Source organism: Hermetia illucens, chromosome 1 (genome assembly GCF_905115235.1).
Source record: "Hermetia illucens chromosome 1, iHerIll2.2.curated.20191125, whole genome shotgun sequence".
NCBI classification, from domain to species: domain Eukaryota; kingdom Metazoa; phylum Arthropoda; class Insecta; order Diptera; family Stratiomyidae; genus Hermetia; species Hermetia illucens.
In genome coordinates, this window is record NC_051849.1 from 140,725,242 (window position 1) to 140,750,975 (window position 25,734).

Consider the following 25,734-nt stretch of genomic DNA (forward strand, 5'->3'; position numbering starts at 1 on the left):
GTAGATTGGCAGTACTGTAGATGTCTTTATGCATTGTTCGTCAGTCGTTAATTTTTACCCCATGTCTATCTACCAAAAGTTGGCAGACCAGCTGTCATTGCGGCAGAAGTGTTAAATAAGGCTCATATAGACTGGTATGAATGCTGAGCCTACACTCAGTATAAACCTTTCACGACGTATTTCTGATTGTGATCCCTAAATCAATCCCTGTTTCAAGAGGATCGTGAACTTATATTCACATGGGAGGTACTCACGTTGAACCCCCTTTACCTTCAGACCATTTGCCATAATATTACGATGAAAACCAAGCTTAAATCTATTAAAATATTCAATAAATTCGTTGGGTACAAGGTCAACGAAAGCAACAAAAGTAGATAAGGGAAATTTTATCTAGACGACCTTCAAACAACATTGAATTTATCTGCGGTAGCGATCCAGCTCAATAGTGGCAACCCGAAACTCCGTTCTAACACATACACATTGACAACAGTTGGCAACAAGTCGACAACACGAATGTTGCTAAATTTATGGTTGGCTTTATAAGGAATACTGGCTGAACAAAGAGTCTGTATTTCGGTACTGGGACGGAAAACGCATTGTTTCTGTCGTGTTTTGGCCAGTGGCAATCTTTTCGAGGGAGAATTTTCGAGGTGATCGATCAACTACCCTGCTACTATTATAGGAAACGGGGAACCGTAACAGCCGAACTAACAATTTTGAAGAATGAAGATGAAGTTACCACGAGCCAGAAACCACCATCAATAATAAGATTCTAAAGCTCAGGTGAGCAGGTCATGTGCATCGTATGGATGCCAGAATTACCAATTGCCTACTCAAAGGTAAAGTGGAAAGGAAACGATCACCAGGAAAACCTCGAAACAGATGGGAGGACAACGCAAGTTATCCGCTGCTTGTTTTTCGAAATAGGAGGAGGCAAGCGCGGGACTGTGAAGAATGGAAACGACGATCCCCGGTGACTAAGAACCGACATTGGGCTGTACCGCCACAGACGAACAGCAGCTTCCCAGATCAAACTAAAAAGACAGGCACCCCTATCATTATCAAACTATTGATTCCTTCGTAAGGTATTGCTTTATCTGAAAGACCGTAAAAAAGGCTAACAAACTGTGAATAAATAACCCGATACTAAATGAGTGGTTAGAGCACGAGGCTGTCGTACGGAAGGTCGCGGTTTAAATCTCACTGGTGGCAGTGGAATTTGTATCGTGATTTGACGTCGACTACCAGTCGACTCAGCTGTGAATGATTACCTGAGTCAAATCAAGATAACCATCTCGGACGAGCGCAATGCTGGACACATTGCCTCCTACAGGGTACTGTAATCCTGTAGTGTCCTCTAACATACTTCAAGGCCCTGATCCAATATGGAATGTTGCGCCAACGGTTATTATTATGGTTCGAATTTATATCAAACGGGCGATCATTAACGACCAAGACCTAATAAATAGGTCGCAGCTTTTTTTCTTAGTTATCATATTGCCAACTATCACTGCAACTGCACTAAAAGAAAGGTTCAGGTTTGCGCCTCCAAACTCGTATATGCGTATTCATCAGCAATTGGATAACATAAATTTTTCCCAGAGACCCAGAGAGTTGTGTTAAATAATCATGATACCGAAGGAAGTCCGCAAGCCAACTTTGAATTAGCCATTGAGATGTGAATCATAAAGCTGTACCAATTGATAATTCACACACTGTACTCAGCTGAAAGTTAGCAAATCCAGTCTTAGCGGACCATCAGCCAATACTCTATGGGAACCATTTGTCTGTGGGGCAGAGTAACGCGGAAAGTGGAGTCTTAGCCGATCTACATACATGCCTGCATCTGTAAGTTGTTTTTGTTGTTGCTGTTGTTATTATTGTTTCGGATTATTCGCTACTTCTACTACTACTATTCTCCTACAGGGCCAGTTATCATCCTTGAGCCGCTTGATAGCGCTTGCGGTAGTTATACCAAATTTTCTTATTTTATTCGGCGCTTCTGATCATACCTTGAAGTATCTCAACAGTTATTTCCTTTCATTAGTACAGTTTGGCGCCGCTATCTTGATTCGGGACAAATCGGAAGAAGAAGACATTGTGGTCTGAAAGTTGTTTTCATTTCGGGGAAGTAAAAAAAAATGTTGGAGGAGATCCATTGCAAGGCAACAGAAGCAATGAGCTTCGATGATAGTAAGGAAGAGTTTTGAATTTCGAGTCTTGTCTAGATCTGGTTGGCCCATCGTGCGTTACGATAGTGGCTTTAGCAACGAGAAAATACCGCTCGGAATTTGTATCTTCGCGGTCGTATACTGGTGAGATTGCAGAAAAGCCCCCAGAGTACTTAATTATTTTTGTTTAGAAATGTTTTCCTTGTGATTTATCACATTACTGTCCGAGATGACCAGTTCGGATCCTTGAAATCATTAACACTTAGCAGCCTCCATTAACATACGAAACGAGTTGACCAGTCAGTTTTTTAGTTGGCTATTTAGCTTTGCCTGCTGCCCGGATAGCTGGTTTGTAAATTGTTGTAGTGGTTGCGCAAAGTCACTTTCATAGTTGTAAAAGAGGTATATGCATGTGGGGGCAGCTAGATATAACAATTGTAATATAAATTATTATTTATTGAAGATGACATGGGACACAAGAACCGTTAGATATGGGTTATAAATCACTTCTACATACTGATGCTGTCGGCGGATATATTTGATATATTAATGGAGAATTCTTTAGTGAATTATCGTCCTTATCTTCGAGAATGCAGTTTTGTTGCATAGCGCCAGCGATTATGTTTAATCGCTCATGTAAGATATACCCAGACCCAATCGGTTATCGGAGATCATCAGGCAAATGAGTTTACATATTTCGCTTGATGACTTAATAATTCCTCAAGCATGAGTTCTGCATTTTGTCTTTGCAATTTTTTTTTTGAGGGAACTTCAACTAAAGTTAGTTGGGTCATGAAATATACATTTTTGACTTTACTGACCCGATTGTATACCCGGTCCAGAAATAGGGCAAATTTTCCATTTTCTTTCCGTTCAGATACAATATACTTATTCTAATGTTTTTCCTAATTTCAATTTGCGCTTCCTTTGATTCAGCTTAACATATATTTCTTCAATTGTGTCAAAACACTGAATTCGGAGAAGCCTATGAAGTTTTGGTAACGGGCAGAAGTCACATGGTGCTAAACCATGCAGACGCGGCAGTTGTCCAATAATATGGGTTGAATTTTTACGTATTGAAGAACCAAGAAGAGAAGGAGTCACGAGAATAAAGAAATTGAGTGTTTTTGGTACCAAGTGAGATTTGAGGTCCCCCAGATCAATTATATATTTTGAAATAATAATACCGATGTTGTTGCAATAAAACCAACGTTAACGAGGTCTTCAATTGTAAATTCGCCGTTTTTGAGCTCCAACTCTCCGATTTGTGATTTTCATCAGTAAAGGTGTTTCGGGGCAATTTTCACTTTTAACTCCTGCTCCGAGATTTCTCTAAACTATTTGCACAACTTATAAACTTTTTTTTTCCTGCAAGCGAATATTCAAGCTTAGATAGACGATCCTATTACTTGTGTGTATTTTTAGGGCTTCTGGCAAAAGTAAATGCAATTGTAAACATCATTTCCGTCGCTAGATAATTATTTTTTATTTTGCGTATACCAGTATTTCGGGAACAACTTGCTTCCTCCTCTTCCACTGAAATACTCATACACGCAAAATAAAAAAATATTTGCCTGGCTATCCATTCAGGTTGGTCCTAGCATGTCAATAAAACAGGAAATGAAGAAAAGATTGAAAATGCGGAAAGGGCGCTAGAGAGGCGATTAGAAAAGGAAAAGAAAATAATGACGCCTGATCAGTTTTGAAACACAAACAGGAATTCTTCTATGGCGCTATAGTCCGGTGCTGGTGCCACCTGAGCTTTCGAATCCTAATATGGTTGGCGGCTTATGGTTTGTCGTATAATATGTATAACTCATTGTTATATTTCATTCGTTGTCCGCACTCTCACTGATCCTGAGATTCGCCTCGACTTTCGAAAGCATTGTTTTTGTTTTGCCTTCCGGCCTGGACCTCGTCGTTGTAAAATAGGACAGGCTGAATCAAAGTTTTATACATGGAGAACTATGTTTTCCTGTGTATATTTTGTTTTTTTTGGAATTGACAATACAAAGTATAATACAATGTTTTCTTGGCAAGCATAATTCATCTGTTGATTTCTTCTATTTCGTTGTTATCCTTTGTGAGAGTAGTACCTAAGTACAAAAAACTGTAGACTTGTTTCAAGTTCTAATCAATTAGTGTGCCCTTTTGCCTGATATGCGTCTTTTTTCTTCTTTGTGTCAAAATTTTGACTTTCCTTCACTAATTTTTAGGCCAATTTCGGTACTGCGGTTTACCTGGAGGAGATCTCCTTCTTCACGCTTTCTTTTAATCGTGCCACTATCCGCACAGACACTACCTGGGATGATTTACACTCTAGTATACCATTTAAACCCACTGGCATTTTTCGTACTCCACCGCGGTTTGAAATAGCGTTGGGTCCATTGCCATTTAATGAGTCCACCAAGGGATTCATACGGTTCTATGGTTGTCTGAAGTTAACGTAAGTTAATAATCACTCATGCTTGCGATCGGCCCATTTTATTACTTCTCACAAATACAACTGATCCCGGAATTCGATCCCGGGCCATCGGTCAAAAGTGAATTAGTTTCCATGTTTAAACTACTTGAAATTCGAAATTTCCAAGTTTTAGACATCACAGGCTGTTGCTATCTCACTTCATTTAGAGGTGATACAAATGCCTTTTGACTAAATGTAGTAACTTGAAAAAATATCCGTTTCGATATCAATCGTCAGTTATGTTAGTAATAGTATGATTTTCACTGAACTGATTTTTTTCACATTTATCAGTTGGGCAAGTTTTGAGAAATAATTCAGTGAAAACATCCCTCGGATGTATGAAGACCCCACATCATTTCTAAGAAAAGTGTGCGTGACAGACAGACAGACGGTAAACCACTTTCAATAAGGGTTTATTTTACACAAAATCTTGAAAACATGCTATGCTCCAGAAAACGTTACGAAAATACAAGAACTGTGGACCATCGTAGAAATGGTCAACCTTTCTTCAATCCTATTCCACTGAATGTGAATAAAATTCCCGAGGGTAGTGGCGTCATAATCCTGAAGCGTCAATGCAAAAAAATCAGAATAAACAGTACTAACAAAGAGCTGGCGAGATAGTCGAGTTGGTTAAGCTTTAACTTCTCAAGCTCTTTATCGCCGGTTTGAATCCCGCTTGACCATGTATATTTCTGTTCGCCTTTGTGCTTTTCCCTTTGTGTATGCTTATTACTTGTACCACATTAAGTGAAATGATAATGAAACTGAAGCACGGTTGGAAAAAAAATGACAATACGAAAAAAAATTGTGTGGACGTCCTATAAAGAAGTGAACAGGAAACATTCAACAGAGAGAAGTTGCAGAGCTACAAACTCCACATATATTTCCGCACACAGGTCAATGATGCCGAAAAGGCTAAAAAATACACGCTTTGCTGGTGGTGGTCGCTTTCAAAGGTACTCTTCATGAGTGAGAAGGCTTTGCCAATCGAACCTTTTCACACCCGCCGAATCAACCGCTTGCTGCTCGACAAGTGTCAGAAAAAACAGCGATTAACTACGTGTTAAAAAAGTTGAAGTTGCATGTGAACGCCATAAACTTTTTTATTCCAACTGAGTGTATGTTCGCAATATTGTTAACGATTAAACAAAACTGTATTATTTAAGTGTAAGCCGGCCTACTATACTGAAGAAGGGAACAAATGGTCCCCGAAATTAGTATTTGCAAATCTAAATAAAACACAGGAGAGTGACAGAATACGGTTTATTCTCCTTTTTTGTTGTAATTATATCTTGACTGCAGGAGCAAATTCGCATCGAAAATAAATAAATGACGCTTATTATACAATTTACTGAAAGCTGCTTTCTTCTTCAACTTTGAGTGTTAACCCAAAAAAAAGGGAGAAAGTTTCCCTCTAATTGGTCCGATCCATCATCAAGTGGATGAATCCAGGATCCTTTCAATTCCAAAAAACAAATAATTACTTCAGCTCCGGCCAGCTTAGGCGTGTTACGAATTATTATAAATGAGTAGGCAACACTCTTGGACCACTTCGGTTACGCTGCTCCCACGGTAGAGGTGGGGCAGTGTCCGACGAGCTGCCTCTGCCTGGATGAAACCATAGTCACCTGCTTTTTTCTACTCCCTTGATACCTGCTTTCAGCTTTTAGCAGCTATGTCCTCATCCAAGTAACTTGATGTAGCATTTTATAGCAAGGTTAAATCTATTCTAATATCGACTCCATCAATGAAGTTTCCAGAATATTCAGCAATTCATGGATATCCATACTTTGATTCACAACCCACACCGACGGAATTCTCAATTTTTGAAGTATCAGCCCCGGAGATCCTTAATAACTTTAATACTCCTTTGATAAAAGTGTTTCAACCATTTATATTGTACGATAAGTACCTGGAGTTCTCTTTGTTTATTGTTGTAGCAGTCAGTGATTTCTCTAGATGCTAGTGAGGAGACACCTGATTCTTCAAAATTGTCTTCGTCTTCTTTTCAGTGATTCTGCCACATCAAGCGACATATGTCAAATCCTACATTGGATAAACTCTCAGTAATTTTGGCTGACTCTCCTTTCAGAGAATTTGATTTCATTTAGGTGTAAATATGGTAATACACTCAGTGAATTCGTTTAAACTACCGACAGCTAACTATTCCTCATCTAACTTGACCACCTATCATATGTATGTAAGTTTTATCAAATGGAAGCATAGATAAATATAATATGGATGATTACGTAACGTGTGGATCATTATGTCTATCTATTGGAAAGGCTGCAAGCAGGAAATGAACAACGCAAGGTCTCAATATGAAAATTCACCGCAACTATATTATATGACGTTCAGGCAAAACATGATGTAGAGACAGATTTGTGATCCTGAACTGCTTGGAGAATATTAATTATATCACCTGCCAATTTAATTTATTAAAATTTATGCTGTATTAATTAATTTTTTTGAGTAGAAGATTAGTTTTTATTAGTATCTCGTCGAATAAGGAATGATGATAATCATTTTCCGAAAGATCTTCAAAGTTTCAAGTTGGTTTCCAATAGAATTTGTCACGTTTCGAAACAAACGGAATAGCTAGTATTTAAATCCAGTCAAGGACCAATGCACAATCTTGTTCAGATGAAGCTCCTAATGATTTGCAACGGGTATTGTATTACCGACAATACAAAGGAAACCGTTTAGAATGCGCCTTTTCAGTGAAACCTAAGAACGAATGCATCTAATTAATGCCAAATTTTTCTCCTTGAACAATCGCAAAAGACGCTAGATTCCATGTAACTCTGAAAACCAAAGAAATCTCCAGAAGATCTTGTGGCCAGCAAAAGCAGTAACAGTAACAGAAAGAGCTCAACTGACGTCAAAGAGCAGTTACGCCAAGGTCTCAAAAAGCTGCTCCACACGCGATTATGTTATTGTGTGATGAGCTCCACTAATGGTTCACACAGCCTTGAGATAAAATTTATATCCCAACATTCGTACGGATATAAATGCAAATATTTCTTCTTCTTTCTGGTATCTACTAAAAGCAGAAGAATCTTTTTGCATATTCAAATTAGTTCATGTCCAGCAGGCAGACATGTATTTCTATTCTCATTCTAGAGAGCTGGTCGTTACGCATACCCAAATACACCACGTAGCTTGGCTGGCTTATCCAATCGATAGGCAATATAATACATTTCACTGCGAAAACCAGTTTCTATAATAAGATAGCAGATTACACTTTTTCCGGATTCACTTAAGAAGATACTTTCAAACCAGTGCCAGTGGCTACTAAAAAATATTGTGACGGCTCGGCATTACCCGCATATTACATTGTTCAGGAACGTGAAGTTTATGCAAGAACTCGACATTTAGCTTCTGACTGTAGCCGTGCGCTGTTCACTCATATGCAACCTCGGTGACTTCAGTAGGAAGACATAAAAGACTGAATTTTGCATCAGCGTGACATGCTCTGCGCGGGTTCTAGAAAATCAGTTCTTGCATGCTGACAGTTAGGTTAATAGGTCGCATTCAGGAAATTAGGGATCGCAATTACTTTTTAATGAAGAAAATGAATTATAAAATGTAGACATAGGTACGTGTGTATAGGTGTGCATGGAGAAATCGACTTTTGCCCGAAAGGCAATTGAGCCAAGTAAGATGCTCAGCAAATCAACTGAAGATTGGGTGAAACCCTCAAGTTCAAAAGTTTACCAGCACGAAGCCCAACTTCTCATTTAAATATTGATTAATTACTATAATTTACTTGCCAAGAGACTTCGCAACCATCGAAATTCATCATTTGATGTTCCTCTTGCAAGCGCTAATCGCACTAATGATTGCTCCGATCACGACATAATCAAGAAGATGGGCTGCTGTTTTATAATAGATACAATATGTGGATGGCAAAATTTTAGATTCGATAAGGGGAACGATCATTAGTATAATATAATATTATTTGCATTCAAATAAAACACATTCAGCACAAACAGTCACCGTTACTCGCTGATGCAACCAACATTTTTTTTGCATCTCCGAAACGTACGCCGTAAAAGCATCTAAATTGTTCCAAAAGGTGTGCCCGAGGAGTCTTCGTCGCATCAATGAGATAATAACGTTGGCATGTTATGACAATTTGAGGATGAATTTTTAAAGAAAACCATTTTAATAATAATGTCTTCCAAGCGATTGTAAAGAAAATCGATGATGATATGCAATCTGCATTAATAAGGGAACTGTTTTGCCAAGCTGGTTCGGTTCATGTAAGGGGAGTGAGAGAGAATAGACTTATGGCATGTTTTGTCTATCGATTTTTACTGCAGTGGAATTGCGTAAACTTGTTTTTCGCCTTTTTTGTAACCACAAAATACAAATCAGCAACAATATTGGTTCATTGTTTAAGACGATGAATAAGCCGATAGTGATGGTGCCTCTGGAGCGTTTAGGGTTCTTTACTTCAGAAAATATGAATAATTTCATAAAAAGAGAAAGAAGAACAAATACTGATGGAAATCTAAGGGCCTAACTTCACCCAAGGCAGAGGCACTGGCCTTTGATAATAGTAAGTTTCACACTCATGCCACTGCATACGAGGGCTATCTAATATCTAATGCGAGGGCTATCTAATCTAATCGCTAATCGCCCTTAGGTAGTTACTACTCGGTTGTAAATAAGCAAAATTTCACTCTGAACTCAAAGGGACCTTTCCTATGAGTTCTGGTACCAAGTATAGTTATTATAATATGAAACTTCCACATCGGCGCAAGAACGTATTCGCTTTTCATGGAGAATCTCCTCTCAGGATAAGATGCAAGAATTAGTGAATTCATTAATCAGAGCAGTAAAAGCAGCGAGTAGGTAACATTAAATAGAGAGAGAGAAAATGTAATCATAAGTAAGAAACGTGAAGCAGGAATTATTTGACATATCTGAAACAAGAATGCATTAAGCTGAAACAAAAGACAAGACAAAAGAGAAAAATCCCCAAATTCTGCAAAGAGAACTGGAAATAATGGGGAATAAAATAGCTACACAGATTTGGGAGATTAAAGGTTCTACCAACAAGAGAAGAGAAAAAAAATTAGACAGATTCAAGATCTAGCAATGATATCTATACTCAGATCCAACATCTAGGAACGCTAACCATTCTTGAAATATAACATATATGACAAGATGCTCATGGAAACCAGTGTCAATTGTAGTCAAATGATCGTTCTAGAAGTGAGAGCAAGTCGTAAAAAAATGCATAGCAAAGCAACAAAGAATGAATATATGGATGGATGGAAGACCATCGTAATATATATGTGTCCTATCGAGAAGGACAATTGGAAACACTCAATAGTTCAAGCTAAAGGATCAAACGTGAGACTAAGCAGCAACGAACAAGCAGGCACAAGGGAATCGAAAAGCTTCCACCAGGAATTTTAAATGTGTAAAAATATCGAAATCTAGTTGAATACATGAAAGAATAAAAAATGACATATATGCGCTGAAATTCTATCAATAAAAAGGAAATCTAAACTCAGGAGGGACGAAAAAGGCTTTGTGAGTCTGATCTCGTACTCCGGATTCTAATCTCGGCCATTGTAACCGATATCTATATTTGTTGCTATCTAAAGGGAAAAGACGTGTAGTACCATGAGCTTGCTAAAGGTATAAGTGCTGCAACTACGGTTACATCCTTAAAAAACAGGAGATGATGCAATATAAGTACGTCAAATAATCATTTCATTCATATGGTCGAACGCAGAGAAGTTAAATGCAAGTCAAGTGAAAGACATTCGTAGTCCTGTTAAAACAATAAGGCTCCATTAAAAAGCTAAAATGAAGCTCTAAATAATTGAATCCATTTTATAAGTTTCATGAAAAAGGAAAAGGAGGAAGATGGGTGTCATTCAAGATTTTGTTCTACAATAATCTCAGATAGTTAAACGTTTCCATAGGAAAATAAATTGATAAATCAAACCCATCGGGAACAGTCATATACAGCCAAATAGCGATCACCAAGCGCCAATAGTCGGACACATTGGAAGACTTCGCGAACAAAATACGAGAGACAGCATTAATACCACCGAAACTGCTCTGAGAATGAAATGGAATAAGTTTCACAGGCATATTTGCATTTGAGAGAGAATGGGCTCAGCCTACTTAGCTCGAACGGATAACAGCTCTACAAATTTTTCCAGGAGCCATTTGAAACAATAGATCAAAAGACTAAATTTAGATAATATATGTAGGTGTTATCATGATTTCTTACAATTTACAGAAAGTATCGTCCTTAAACTAATGAAACCATAAAATCAACTCAAGAAGCAAGGAATATTTCCAAACAAATCAAATTTAAATTTTGACGTTATGTTGACTTGTAAAACAGTAATCTGTCGATTGCAACAATAACTCTCCAACTTTTATTCTCCTGCAAGCCAAATAGAGAACTAAAGGGCAGTGATAAAAACCAGATTCGCATCATTTAAAGCCCGCCATCCACGTTCAGTTTGGCTTGTCAGTTACGCCTAAAGAGTCTCAAAGCCTTCCAGAGTTGAACTAATGATGTTGCGGCTTGCCGATACGTGGATGGTGCTTTCAATTCAACTGAATGGCGAGCTTAAGATCTATGGTGGAATTAAAGACCGTTTTGTATATGCCATTGATGGTTTTTTAAAGTTTTGTGTGAAACAAAAAATCGAGTCGATGTCTATCTGTCCGTCCGTCTGGCTGTCACAGCCGATTTATTCGAACGGAAATTTATGAGAGTGTGTGGTCTTCTGTTTCCTTTGCATAGAGTGGCACTATTTTGCGTTAAGTTCAAGGTGGGGCTCTCTATATAAGCGCATGGAGGGTGCAAATTTTTTGTTTCACAGAATGTGGCCACCTCGGTATCAAAAAAAAAAGGGCTCAATTAGTACTTTTGGAAACTGGTTCCATATTTGATATCAGATGACACGTATTTTCCAAAAAAAAAACCAAAACCAAAAAGAGAGGTTCAAATACTAAACTTAGTGAATTTTAATTTTCCATTTAGTAGTGGTCAGAAGTTCTCCTGGAATGTAATGTTCACTTTTTAATTCGAGTAATTCATCGGTAACATCGACGGTTAGAACATGTTATATCTAATAGGCAGTATCCACACTAAATGGTCCGGACTTGCGAATGCATATATTGTATGTATATATAAGCTTACCCGTACACATCATTGGCTCTAAGCATCTAGCAGTATCTACATGCGCCTGTGATGTGCACGGATAAGCTTCTCCAATACAACAATGTTGTTTAACCCAAAAACACATGGCCCAGAGACAAAGTTGACAGTAGACAGAGCTGAAGCACATTTCAGCACACTGTTAACCCTGTTTAGAGGTAATTGGCAACATACATTCTCCCAAAAAACTCGGTCGTTACTTTTTTCAACATTAGGTTCCTTACACAATTTTAGCAAGCGCTTTCTACTACAGGTTCTAATTTTAGAAAACATTTTTCAATACAGGTTCCAACAGAACCTTGCTTCTATTTCGGATGTTTAGTGGGAAATTACGGTATGGATTGCTGTGTGATAAATATCTCAATGCGTATAGGGAAGGTAGATAATCTTTGACAGCGATTTTTTTGGAAAACATACATGTCAGAGTGAAATTATGCGGTGTTTCCAACGATTAATTAATTGAAATAATAAAAACTTGTTGTTTCTTTTTCGTTGGCGTGGGTATTTATTCTTGCAAATACCGATATTTCGGGAACCACTTGTTCCCTTCATCAGTGCAAACAAGAAACAACAAGTTTTTATTATTTCAATCAACATACATGTGTCATTTGTTCGTCAAAATTCAGTCATTTTCTATTACTTTCTTATACATTTCAGGGTGATTAATGTACCATCGATGTTCCGAAAATATTGTATTTCTTCCAATATTTTTTCAAAATGGTCCTGTTATTATTACACAAATGAGCTATCTCAGTATGTCAGTGTGTTCGGGGATATGGAAACTTGAATTGCTTGCACGTAGCTCAACTACTTTAATTTCGCTGAACGAAATGCAGCACAAAGTTTCTTTTTGAAAATATGTCCAATAGCTTCTACAAGCTTTTATTAAAGGAAGCCTGCAATATAGTTCAGCTTTCTAGAGGTACGACTTGGCAGGTGATGATCTGCTTTTGAACCAATGACATTTTACGTAGTGTGAATACGATGTCGCATCAACATGTCCTCTCCAGATAATTGCCGCCATTCCGAAAATAAGTTCATACTAAATTTCTTCTCTGTAGTTTCCCAGTTTTTTACTAGACTTAAAAAACTGAATAGAGTATTCAATTTTCAATTAGGCTAAAAGGACGAAAAGGCGGAGCATAAATATCTATCCTCTTTTCTTTTTGACAATTTAAAGTCGCTTATGACGTAGCCTTATCATTTATTTAATCACATAAACTGTTCTCTCCATTGATAATATTTGAAATATAAACTCTAAAGCGTAGGAGGTATCAGTACGTGATTCTAAACAGCTAACAAATTCAAATGTCAGTATTAACAGATTGAGATCGTAGGCCGGTAATATAATATAATGTGCAGCAACAGAATCTCAAAATAATTCGTGAAAGGACACCTCCGAAAATAATCAGGACAATGACGTTGAATCAGGACTGATTTCAAAGGAAAGCGGATTTCAAGTCTATTAGTCTGGTTGAGTTATAAGGTACTCGACTAGGTTTCAATAAAATAGATTTATTTTGAACTTCAAATCTTTCCAAGAGTTATGTAATACACAAAACGCGCATATGTTATGAAGGAGTAAACTTCCGAATTATATTTATTCATGGCCATCATTTTCCATGCATAAATTCATAATGAAGTACACATACTCGCACATATGTACATCTCCGAAGCATATGTCATCTTTGCAAATGACTATATGTCTCCCCATCACATCTGAACTTAATATTCCACTTCTATTATTTTCACGCGACGTTGAAAGGCGTAGTCTGTGATGCCTGATATAAGTGGTAATCGAAAATAAATTATAATATCCAATACGAGCTACTATAATAGGGGCTAACAAAAATATATAAACTAATTTAAGCTGCTCGCCAAAGTAGACTGAGCAAGCTGACCAACACAAGTAACCTCCACCAGGCAGAAGCGTTACGGGACCTAGCATCTGTGGCCGAAAACACAAACATTATCTTATCTAAAACTGTTTGCAATATGGTCCGAAGAAAAAGCTGGTGATGACCATGTCAATTCGGATCAGTACCAACAATATAGCACACAAGTCGCTCTTATATGCGTGAATACTGGTATATGTGAACCTATATGTACTGTTCAGCAAGCTCACACGCCAGGTCCATTTACATATGTACCCAACTTTGCGAAACACTTTCAATTTTAACAAAATACAATAAAAAAAACTTCAGAAAAAAGTAAGCAAAAACAGATAAAACCTGTCCGAATCATCAAATCAGACAAAAATTGTAATTTAAATATGCAGATGAGCAGTCAGTTAGGTTAGCAGAAACGCTAGTGCCTGCAGTCCAGTTTGGCATGGCAGGACGACGTCATTGGACCGCAACTTTCATCTGCCTCAAACTAGTTCTCCCGAGGAGGCTACACGCTACTCCTCCAACCATAGGTCCCCGCTCGGCGTCTCCGCAGGATTTCATCTGCCTGCGAGCTGTAGTCCAGTCCACATTAATAACGACGCTAGTGACTGATGCTAATGGCTTACGACGATAGCTTCGTTACTGGAATGCCTAGCCAGCTATGTGTCTACCCAACTATCTGCCTGTATACCTGTATCCGATAGATGTCCAAAGTTGTAATCTTCGAAAGCGAATCTATTCAAATTTCTGCTTCACTGTCGCCATTGCGATCGCCATCAGATCTTATAAAGGCGAACCGATTAAGTAATAGCCAAACTTGCTAAAAATTCACCGTTAACCGAATGACCCTGAGCTCCCACGTCCAGTTTTATATTATGATGATATTCTGGTTTTGCCAAGAGAATTGCTAATTGGTTCCGGTACAGGTTTGTAACTTGATTTCTTCAAATTTAGTTGGCCATTGGAACGCACTATGTGTACGGACTAGCAGACTCTCTGCAGATTGCTACGAGGCTTCCAGCTTCTGCATGCATAAATTGAATTTTAGATGCCAGCCGCGGCTGCTTTACGAGCAATTAAAAGAATGAGAGAATCATGCTCGTATTATCGCTACTTATCTGAGCCGGGCTTTGTAGTCGATTGGAACCGGCTTTATTGTGTACATCTGAGAAGCTAATGGCTTGGACGCCAACAGTACGGAGTTAGGGAAATGAATGCAGCGTAGAACGGTAGACAGAATTTCGGACAATTGGATGTTCGGGGGGTAAAAACGCAGACGACCTTGACATAGCGAGAGAGTGGCTCGGCTGCCTGGTGCAGTAAAATGAACCCAGGCGTTGAGATATTATTTATAATTTCACTTTTATTTGTTCTTTTCTTGCCTTGGGCTAGACATAGTCTGATGGTTTCGATTGAGCAGAAAACCCGCGTGACTCCACTTCAACCTAAACAAAGAGCATGATTACGCCTAGCAACGCCAATCATCTTTTTATGATTTGCCTTCGCCCAGTATCACTTTCAAACGTTTGTCTAATAATTTCGGCATCATATCTCCATATCCCATTCTCACCTTCCCCGAGCAATCAGCACAGCATCATCACTCTTCAAATTAGTGATAGTTTATAGCCGAAATCTAGTTGGAAACCGGTAACGCTACAAACTAAACTGGGAACGCTAAAAACGGCATACTTTCCTCTTCACAAGGTCGCATAAATTGAAAGAATTCAAGACGGTCTATTGCCAATTTTCAATATTGCAATATGATGGATGTTGCGGGTTCGGACATGTATTGCTGACGTGTTCTTCCTCCTTTCTTTTTTGAAGATACTCAATATCTGGTTCGTACTGCTTTGTTCGGTGAATAAAGAAATAAAGGAAGGTTCCCGCAGTATTCATGGTAATGCTTGAGGTCAACTGGATCCTAAACTACTGACTGTTTAGCAGACATTTCGTGAAACGAGTACTTTTGACTGTTCTTTTAGTATTCCAGTGCATTCATTCCGAGTTAGCTTTTTTCTATAAGATGATCCTCAGATTAAAGTTTTTGAAGAGTTTTCTTGAATAGTATAAGTTTATTATAACTTGTTGACAACTCTTTGTTTTGCTCATGTAGCATGTCTTAACTTATTTTAATTCAAGTTTATCAAATTTTCCTTTGCAGGAATTCGTCTACAAGCAGATCGGTTCTAAGTTAGATACCGTCAAATATAACAAAACATTAGATTGCTTCAAATACCTGGTTACTAACCAAGAATAATTGAAAAGGGAGATCTGTCGTCAAGAGTTTGGAGGTAACATAAACTTAATTTTCGGACCAGTGCAGTGTACGCTATGTATGCTACGGCGTCTCTTCACGGATGCTAACGACGTAAAAAGTACAGCGAATTTTCACACTCTAGTAGAAGTGAATAGGAAGCAATAACAACATCTTAGATATTTGCGTTTTCGCACCAATTTCGTAGAGAATTTTGCAATGAACAATCTTACAATCTACTAAGATCGAACGTCATTTATAGGTATAGATATAGGTAGAAACTCGCAGGGCAGAGGTGAGGTAGCACCTGAAATGCTACCTCTGCCCAGAAGGAAACCGTCAGTTGTTCTTTTTTAAAAAGTTTGATGTCTAGTGCGAAAAGAGCGATACGTGGCACCAAAAATGTGCGAAAAAGTTTCTCACCAATTGTTCCCATTCGTGATCTTAGTGGACAGGGGCTCATAACTCCTTTAATCCTTTAACAGAAAGAGATAAGTACATAATGATTCAATAATATTTTTGAAATTTTGTAAGTTTTCTCTGTAGCAACATTTAAATTATCCCTGAGTAGGGCTACCGCATTACCCACGCGTATGCAACATCGTTGACGGTTTGCTGAAATGTTTTCAGCTCAGTGGAGTGTAAAATAATTTACATTCTATATGAATATAGTAATAGCAAATACCAGCAAGTTTTTGAAATTTTATGTCTGAACAAAAAACATTCAAAAGTAGTTGAACCTTTAAGAAAGGTGGCTTCCAAAAAGAAGCACAATTGCAGGTTCATCCGGCAGAAAAAATGGATTTTTATAAATCTATTGGATATTTTCAAAAATTCTGTCTTTAGGGTTGTTTCTGATAGGAAAATAAATTTTCCGAAGAATAAAAAGACCATGGATAAAATGGCGGTAGATATATTGTCGTTCCTACTATTTCTTCTCCCCCTTTGGTCTCAACTAAGAAGATGACCCTTGACCAACAATTTTTGAGTTGAATTCCACGAAGTAGAAGGTGATCTTCCCTCTTCGATCCAATGCCAATTTTTGTGGGTTGAAATACATCTAATTCTAATTCCAAATTCGAAATGGTAATTTCAGACTCTGCAAAATCAATTGGAGCACTTCACTAATGTGATTATAAATGAAAATATCAGGGAAATTGTTCGCTTTTTGACGCGTCGCGCTAGGCGGGTTAGAAAAATGTTTCGTGAAAAGAGAAGTGTTTTTAGATGTTATATTTTGTGCTGGCTATGTGCAAACGATAGGCAGTACTTGTTTCAGATTTTAAGGGTAATGAATCCTCCTACGGGTTACAATGCTTTGAACATACAAAAGTATTTAGGTTCTACCTTTGGGTTTACTACTCTGGCAAACCACTTAACCTGGGGAAGCCCGTAACGTTAACGCATAAATGAGGTTTCATAGTTCTTAGAACGTTTTAAAAAGAATTAATTTGATTACATCAGATATAAGGAGATATACCCCATCTCAAGACTTAGATGTCATAAATGGTTGTGCAGGTTCTTCAAAACTAGGATCAATTTAATAAAGTACTAATTGGGATCTTTCATTTGATGTCATATAGAATTATATTTAGAGGAAAACCAAGCTCTAGCATCAAATAAAATCAAAGTTAACTGAATTTGTTCATTGTGTACATATAATATTTTCAACAAACCGGGTGTGACAGACAGATAGATAGACCTTTCTTTTTGATAAACTTGATAGGCAGATTGACATTGCGGTAATATTTATTTCAAGCTATTGACCACAAATTTAAAAATCGTAATCAAGCTGGTGAAATCTGGCACGATGTCATGGAAATTATAAAAAAACAAATCGGAATACCGGAAGCTGGCGCTTCGGGTATAAAGGTTTTGCGTTCATCTTATGTAAGAAACATTCTACGCACATTTTTCCATTCGCATATGGCTAAAAACCCCAAAATATTCCTTCATATTTTTTCAAACTACAAGATATACGTGCATATTACAGAAGTAGATGTTATGTTCTCCCCAAACAAACTGCCTATTACCGAATACTGTATTCTATATGCATCTATATTCGATTTACTTCGTGCATAAAAGTATACATATGTACATATAAAATACGTACCTATATTGAATACCGTTTGGTCAATCTACAAATATATCTATCTAAATTAGGCACTCCCGGGTGTGACAGACAGACAGACATCGGCTCGATTCTAACAAGGTTTTGTTTCACACAAAACTACAAAAACATCTTCACCTGTCCGTTATTTGATCGAAATAGAAACTACGGTGCGAACACAAAGACAAAGAGAGTGCTCGATAAGAGAGCCTTTGTACATAGACTCGCTTATTTACTCAGGTAAAACTCTCCCAAGACCGGAACCCTCCGTTAAGTTCACAATGAAAAGTTGCTGTGCTGCCTAGAACTATACTAATATAAGAACCTAATTTCCATCGATAAATAAGCTTTGAAAATGTTTAGACCCCCTAAAGCCCGTTGGCAAGGAAGCCTTTAAGACCCCCATCTACATGAAGTGTCTAAAGACTTAACAGCGGAATCTAAGCAATTTCTAGGGGGAGTGGATTTTGCATCAAATGGTTATATGGATTAAATGTCCTGTGATACTCCAATTGGTTGAGTCAAACTACCATATACATAGACACTACTAATAAAAAGAAGAGGGTCCTCGATAAATGCAAAATATAAATTTTTACTGGCATTGCCAATAGTCAAAATGACAAAGTGCTTTTTGAAATAAACAGAGTTTGCAAGGTTTAATGAGAATCTAGTGGCGTAGATGTACATTGAGGAATCCTTAAGCGCCACCGGAACCAGTACATTCGCTTAAAGTGCCATATTAGGCAAAAATCAGATTTTGCAACAGTAGCGGTTCAATCGCCGAAGATCAAAACATCCGTTGACGCTGGACTAAAGGGATACCAACATCGGATTGTAGTGGAAGCGCTACACATGCGTGACCATCCCTAGTTGTTGGCTGTTGAGAATGCAAAAGGCTGCGCAGAGGAAACATCGATCGAAGATGCAATCCGTTGTAAATTAATTATCGTGTCCGTTTAGTGTTTAAAAACATAGCTTCTCCTTTTACAGATGGATTTTGTTTAGCATATACGTCCTTATTTCGATATCTACTTATTCCCTTCTTCAATGTTTAACTAAACATATTTGTAAAAAGAAGAAGCTATGTTTAAATCCTCTCTTTCGACCGCGGCAATAGGGTCTCGAGTTTTCCAGCTCCATTTTTTTTATTTTCCATTTACAGCGTTCTAATTTCCCACAATATCCTTTTGGTGCGATCCTAAGCTACCAGGTCAAAGACACGTAAAATTTTGTTAATGACGGGAGAGGGAATGAAATATTCAAAAGGCAGCCCCGATTGCTAATTAGTCTCAGGAATCACAACCTAGCACAACATTGAGAGCTGCGAGTCCCTTACTTGATTCTTTAAATTAAAAAGAAAAATATAATATTGTGTTTTCTTCTCCTCCATTTTCTCCCATAAATTACGAAGAAAATTGATACAACAGAAAGACAACCGAGATTTCTTATAAGGTATAATTTCAGAGTCACCTTTAAGGATGACGACGACGGCGTAACATGAAACTGAAGGTGGTTTAACGGGGCTACTCTTTTTTGTAAGCCTAAACCCATAGACCACTTCGAACAAGGATTGACTGCAACCACAATCCTTCCGTAAGCGCCATAGCTATTGTTTGTTTATGCTGAGTGTAGAGGCGGCATAATTACAGCCGCCATGAAACTCTCATAGGTTCCAATAACTGGACCGAGAACCTTTACACCAACAATTCTTCTAGAGGAAATTCCCATGGTACCAGATAACCTCTAGTGAGGTGAGCTCTTTGCTGATCCGGATCTGAATGTTTTCCTCCAAAACGTAAGCACACTACTTCACAATGGTTGAATTATTATAGAATCAGCTCAGTGCAGAGAACCTCAGACAAGCTCCAATCCATCAGTGATTTATCTCTCTGCGTACCTATGGCGCAAAGTTCAATGTGAACTTCGAGTTTCGACGTGTGTTCATTCTTTTCGAGACCGTAACGGTAGGCAAAGAGGCAATGTGGTCGACATTACCCTGGTTCAAATTATGGCAATAACCTTGATTTGTCCCAGGCACTTATTGACCGCTGAATCAATTGATATTCAACATCCAGCCTACGATATATGTCTCTCTGCCATCAATCGACACGAATGCAGAACGGTTATCTCTAATGGAGAATTTCAGGAAGAATAGCCATGGAGTGAAGAGTTTATCCTTCCAAAGTACCATTGTCGACCACACTTCTCGATTTAGGTGCTAATAGCATTTATTCCGCAAGCATGATTCTTTGTACTCTAAAAAGTCTACTCCGAAACTATGCTGAATAGGATTAAGGACAACTTCCTCTGAGACAAACTTCACCTTAAATTATTATCGCTATTTTCAGCTGCAATCCATAGTACCTCATCCTTCATATCTTTCAAGCCACATTAAACAAAAAAATCAATACACCCCATTTTTGCGTGACGTCACTCATTAGAGCGATTCCATAAAATGACGGCCGCATAAGGAAGACCAGTAGCACGTTCTACACACCGGTGGGCCCAAACAGCCCCCACAGTCGGCTTATTAATAAACCAACAGTTTCTTCTATTTTCACGGGTTTCCGCACCGTTTTCCCTCCTTCTTATTGACATGTATTCGCCTTTGACGTCACGGACAGGGGTTATCGATCCACTGAGATACTTTTAACTGTGACGTAATGTGTTATGATAATAACTGCTCGAAAGCTGGATGAGGGAACGGTGGCAGAAGCACATGCTGCCATGATTTGTGTGGCTTACAAACGCCGGCTGTGATATAGGTACACAAGCAGTCGTGGATATAATAGATAACTGAATATCCTGCCGCCCCCACGGATATAAGAATTGTTGTTCCTCCTTTGTACAGGAACTCTATCGGTTCCCACATGGGGTCGTCAGTGGGAGGTGGGGGAAATGCGTGAGCTCATAGTTTCAAATTAAAGGAGAGTGTTTATGACCAGCAGCTTGCTTTGTACAAGCCGGAAAAGCAGCAGTTACGGAATTCTTACGCGCGTGCTGTGACGTCATTCGGATAACGTTCGAGCTGTATAGCTTCGCCATGTATATCAACGATAGATGGTGACAGGTGAATTGCTGGGTACACAAAGGTTTGAGGTGGCTCAAGGTTAATCATAATATACCGGAGCAGCTGATTTGCCTTTGCCACGCTCAATTAAAGCATAATTAAATGGCCAGAAAGGGAGAACCAGAAAAAGGTTTCTCTAATTTAGAAATAAAAATATGGAAATTTTCGATGTGGTCAAGTGTAAATGACTCCCCAGAACTGTAAGCTATTTCCAATAGCAGGCACTGCACTTCAACATTCCTCGCGATCGATTCCGCATATCGCAATCAATCTTGAAATAGAATTAGACGCCGCAAACGACATGAGGAGCGAACCCGGCATAGTAGCGGTTCCACTGCAATTCCAATCATCGATCGGGGGGAGATGGTGAGCAAATCAAGAAATCATTCGAGACACTCATTACGCCTTTGTCGGGATAATTACTCGCTGTGGTACTTGCAATTTAAATTTAGATTGCAGATTTATTAATAAAATTGTCTCGTGCTATTGGCGGTTTGGTGGCCAAGGTATGTGGGGTTGAGTGGTGTGCAGTTGGGCGAATCATCGCGTCACGTGAAGAGTGTTTTCCGGCTAAACACTCAGGCACCATGCACCTGACAATGAGCGATGCCATAGGTGTGCTTGGCGTATTGTACGAAATTATTGCGTTGAGGGTAATGTGGAACCGGCTTAGGTGGGGGTATCAATTTTCAAACCCATCCTTTGAAGTGGACATAGAGCATAGTTCCAGGCTTGAAGTTGTAAGTAAGGAACGAGGATAACACGGATCCTGGTGTTCTCAAATGAGGTGACGTTATCGCACTGGCATGCACACCTAGTGGGCGGGTGAAACTCTGTGTTCTATGTGAATACAAGCTACTCTCGCTACTCTTTTCGAGAGCGCACGGCAGCCTGATTGCAATCAGATGGTTGTTGTAGATTTTGGCAAAGGAGTGCATTCAGACGACGTCATAGGTGCATATGACTTGCAGCGCGTTTACGTAAGTACGGGCAGTACTGCAGCGAAGTGTGGTCACACGGAAACGCTTTATCAAGCCAATCACGACGTTGCTAATCTAATGCAGTGAAATTCAAGTTCAGCACAAATGTTTATAAATATTTCATCGATAGGGGTAGTGATTTAGGATGTTTTTACTGTTAAGTTGGAACGAATTCAACCACTATGCTTAGCTGTTAGTCGCGCATGTTAGAAGGATTCGAAGCGTCCACTTCTCGAGTATTAGTAAGCACCTTGCAACAGCCCAAGGTTAGGGCAGGTTAGTAATCTTACATTTCTAGGCATAAGGTACCGTACATACACTTTTTCTCCTCGAACACGTCGCTCTTTACGCTTATCGCGCTACTCTCGTTATTGTTAAAATCCTCCGTATGATTAAGAGATCCTAGCGGCTGATTGTTGCTGTGGTGATGTTGGTAGTGATGGTGATGATGGTAGGGAACATACGAGCCTGTCTGCAAGCCGATACTGCCGCGGTTGTTCTCATCGTTCTCGCCGGTCAAGAAATCATCGCTGATAGGCTCTTGCTTCACAACAATCAGCGAGGCTAGGCGATTTCGCATGTCCTTAAGATTTAGCACAACGCAAAGTGAAAGCAAATCATCCACAACGTGACCAAAACGAAAATTTATACTTAAACCAACTGAAAATGGTTAGCTAGCGGCAGTGTCTCTGGAAGGAAGCAGTTCTAGGCTGGGTTTGTCGTAAACGTGCTCTGGTAGCGCGAGGTAACAGTGGGGTAGTGTGGCAGTGATAAGGAACAAAACAATCCATTTCAAGAGTCTTTAGGCAGTTACATAGTCGCAAAATTGTGAACAGTGCAAGAACGGAACAAACTAAGAAAAACTGAAAATGTCCTTCTAAGTGAAGTTAAGAGCAAGCTGCATCAAGCACAACAGAAATACATCGAAAGAAACGATATCTTACGCACAACACAACGAAATATAGAGAAAACACTGAATGAGCACCTGGGGAAGGTTCTAAAACCCTCGGGTGCAAGTCTTCTTGGTCCTCCAGTACGGATTTCAATGCACTCAATATTCGAACTCGGGTAAAATCCAGTACAATCCGCTGCCGTTTTCACTTTTGCACATAACAGGATCCTTGCCAGAGGAGCACTCTGCTGCACCCGTCAATCGGATGCACGCGACTCTGCAGCACAGACACCGGAAACGGAAGAGTCCTTCGCCTGCAGAAATGCACTCTGACCGCCAAAACACTGATCACTTCGCGCTTCTGATTCCGCACTCCGAGAAACGGTTACTTTCGTTCACTTGCACTTTCAACGGACCGACTGGCAACTGATGGCAACCTCTCCCGGCGACTTCTTCAGTCCTTACAGGAGCACCGGTAACAGTTTCCTGGAGCGATGCAACTAACCACTTTCCTGACCGGGTTCTGCAATCGATTTGTTCTGTAGCCTTGCTCGTGAGCAACTTCCACTTCTTGTGTGTATGTTTACAATGCGGCGTCTATGACGCGACTGAGTTCACCTCGTGGATTGCACAAGACTATATCTTTGGATCTGGTCTGGTCTAGCCGTGCCTCAGCACGCTACGACGCCGGCGTCATCAATGTCTCGGTCGAATTCGAATCCATCTTCAAAGGCCCGCGCCCGCCCGCCCCGCCCGCCTTCTCCCGCGCACAAGCCGACGCTCCCACAGTCGCAATCGGTGACGACATCGCTGTACCTGCAAAGCTTTTCGATTATCATCCACCCCATCTCACCCCCATCCGACAACCCCAACGTGTCGTCATCGCCGCTGCTCTCGTAGCACTCCCCGGCCGTTGGTTGCGTGGTCGTTAAGCTCGTCCCCAGCCGCCTTGGGGTTAGTGTGCAATTGCGGAGCGGCTGGAGTGAGTAACGGGATAATAACGATTTTTGGTTTGCTCAGGTGCACGCCGGGCGGCAAGTGCATGCACCCGCTCAGCACGTAGCAACGTCCCGTTCCCGGCGTTGTGCTTCGGAATCCCGGCCGGCGAGGCGGCAGGGCTAATGGAAGGAGACGGAAGCGGCCATGGGAACACCAGAGCCCTCTACCTGAGCGCCGCTTACGCCGTGCCTGGTACTTGCCCATCAATCAATTGTTGATCGAAAGTGAGAGCGGAATAAGGAGTGACGTCACGGTTAGTGCTGACGTCACGGACCATGCATAACAGAAAGTGTAGTGGGTTGTGGGTCGAGTGCCGCAAGCGAACGGAATTATTTTTGTTTTCGGCTTTGTTGGGCTTTTCGATTTCGCTTGCACTTCGCCATCCGTCCGCGCACACACTCGCAAGCGGCCGGTTATAGTTACATGGCTGCGATGGCCAGGTACAGGTCCATAGATAGGGCGGTAAGCAAGGTACTGGTAGAAGCGCTGGTTAATAATTGAAGGTCTCTTCGAGCTTGAAACACTCGGGAGTAGGCACGTCGAAAAAAATCCGCCATGGCGACAAGATGGCCGCGTCATAAACACAATTACCGTTAGAGATAGGCGCACTGTCCACAGATTCCGCTACGTTGCACAGCGAGATTTGGCGTAGCGTAGGTTATGGAGCCGCGAGCGTCCCCAATTCTCCGTGTCTGTTGCCGTTTCCAGGTTCGCTTTTGGGGACTATTATTTACTTCGGGCGGTTAGGCCCCCGGCGACAACATGGCGACAAGGCAAAGTTAGCCAAAGTGATGCGCCGCTACGCTATGCAGTGCGGCTTGTGTATATGCGAACTTAGGTTACGTCAATGATGTATGTAAGCAAATTATCTGGACAGGCGGATATCTGCACCATCGCCGCGGCGTCTGTGGATTACGCCTATGCGTCGTGTCATTTGCGTTCTATTGTTCACGTGCGGTTCCGGTGCAAGCTAAGCCGGTGGATTTGTTTTGGTTTGGCGTAATGTTTCGAGTTGCTGGTGGCGGCGGCGGCTTTTGGACTTTGGGTTCTACCACATTTGTTTACATTTGGGGACGCTAATGGCGTCACAGTGCACAGTTTGGGTTGGAAAACGTGAAGTGCATCACGGAAAGTCATCGTCAGGGGGTAAGTAAACAAACTTAACCTTGCCCGGAGTTCCGGATCAATTTGATTTCAGATTGCAAGATGCGTTTTCGAGAAAGCCCTTTCGGTAATTGCGTTTCTTGCAGATTGCAATTAAAAAAAGTTTTTTTTTTGTGGAAGGAAAGATTTTTGGAAAGCTACACATGCTCCATACTAAGTCCAACATGGGGGGTTATCTACTCACTCGATTTATGCATTATTTTTACTACCCACATGGACGGCTATTGTAAAGTAATGCATATTGGGGCGAGTGAAGCTTCGGGTAACTTCCTTTTTCTTTCCTCTATGTGCTTGATCCTCTTGGACTTGGGCTAATGCAGGTACTCCTCGAATATACAGTCAACTAATTAAAAAATTTGATAGATGTATCATGGTAAACTATTGGGGGAAAAGTCCGGATGGTTGAAGTGGTTAGAGCGTGGGGCTGTCGTAGCGGAAGGTCGCGATTCAAATCTCACTGGTGGTAAAGGAATTTGTTACCGTGACTGGATGTCGAATACCAGTCGACTCAGCTGTGAATGACTACTTGAGTCAGAT

General features: G+C 40.0%; 1 protein-coding gene across 4 annotated transcripts in view; it reads right to left on the reverse strand.

Moving 5' to 3' along the window:
• LOC119661365 (probable nuclear hormone receptor HR38) overlaps nucleotides 1-23,704 on the reverse strand; it is a 58,665-nt gene extending 34,961 nt beyond the window's left edge. Inside the window, exon 1 of one of the 4 annotated variants that reach the window (XM_038070675.1) lies at nucleotides 23,128-23,704. Coding sequence is in view for 1 of the 4 variants with exons in the window: in XM_038070674.1 (XP_037926602.1) it covers nucleotides 22,461-22,722 (262 nt within the window). In the remaining 3 variants the exon portion in view is untranslated. The other 3 variants (XM_038070676.1, XM_038070677.1, XM_038070674.1) reach the window with 3 other exon arrangements.
• Nucleotides 23,705-25,734: the final 2,030 nt, after the last annotated feature.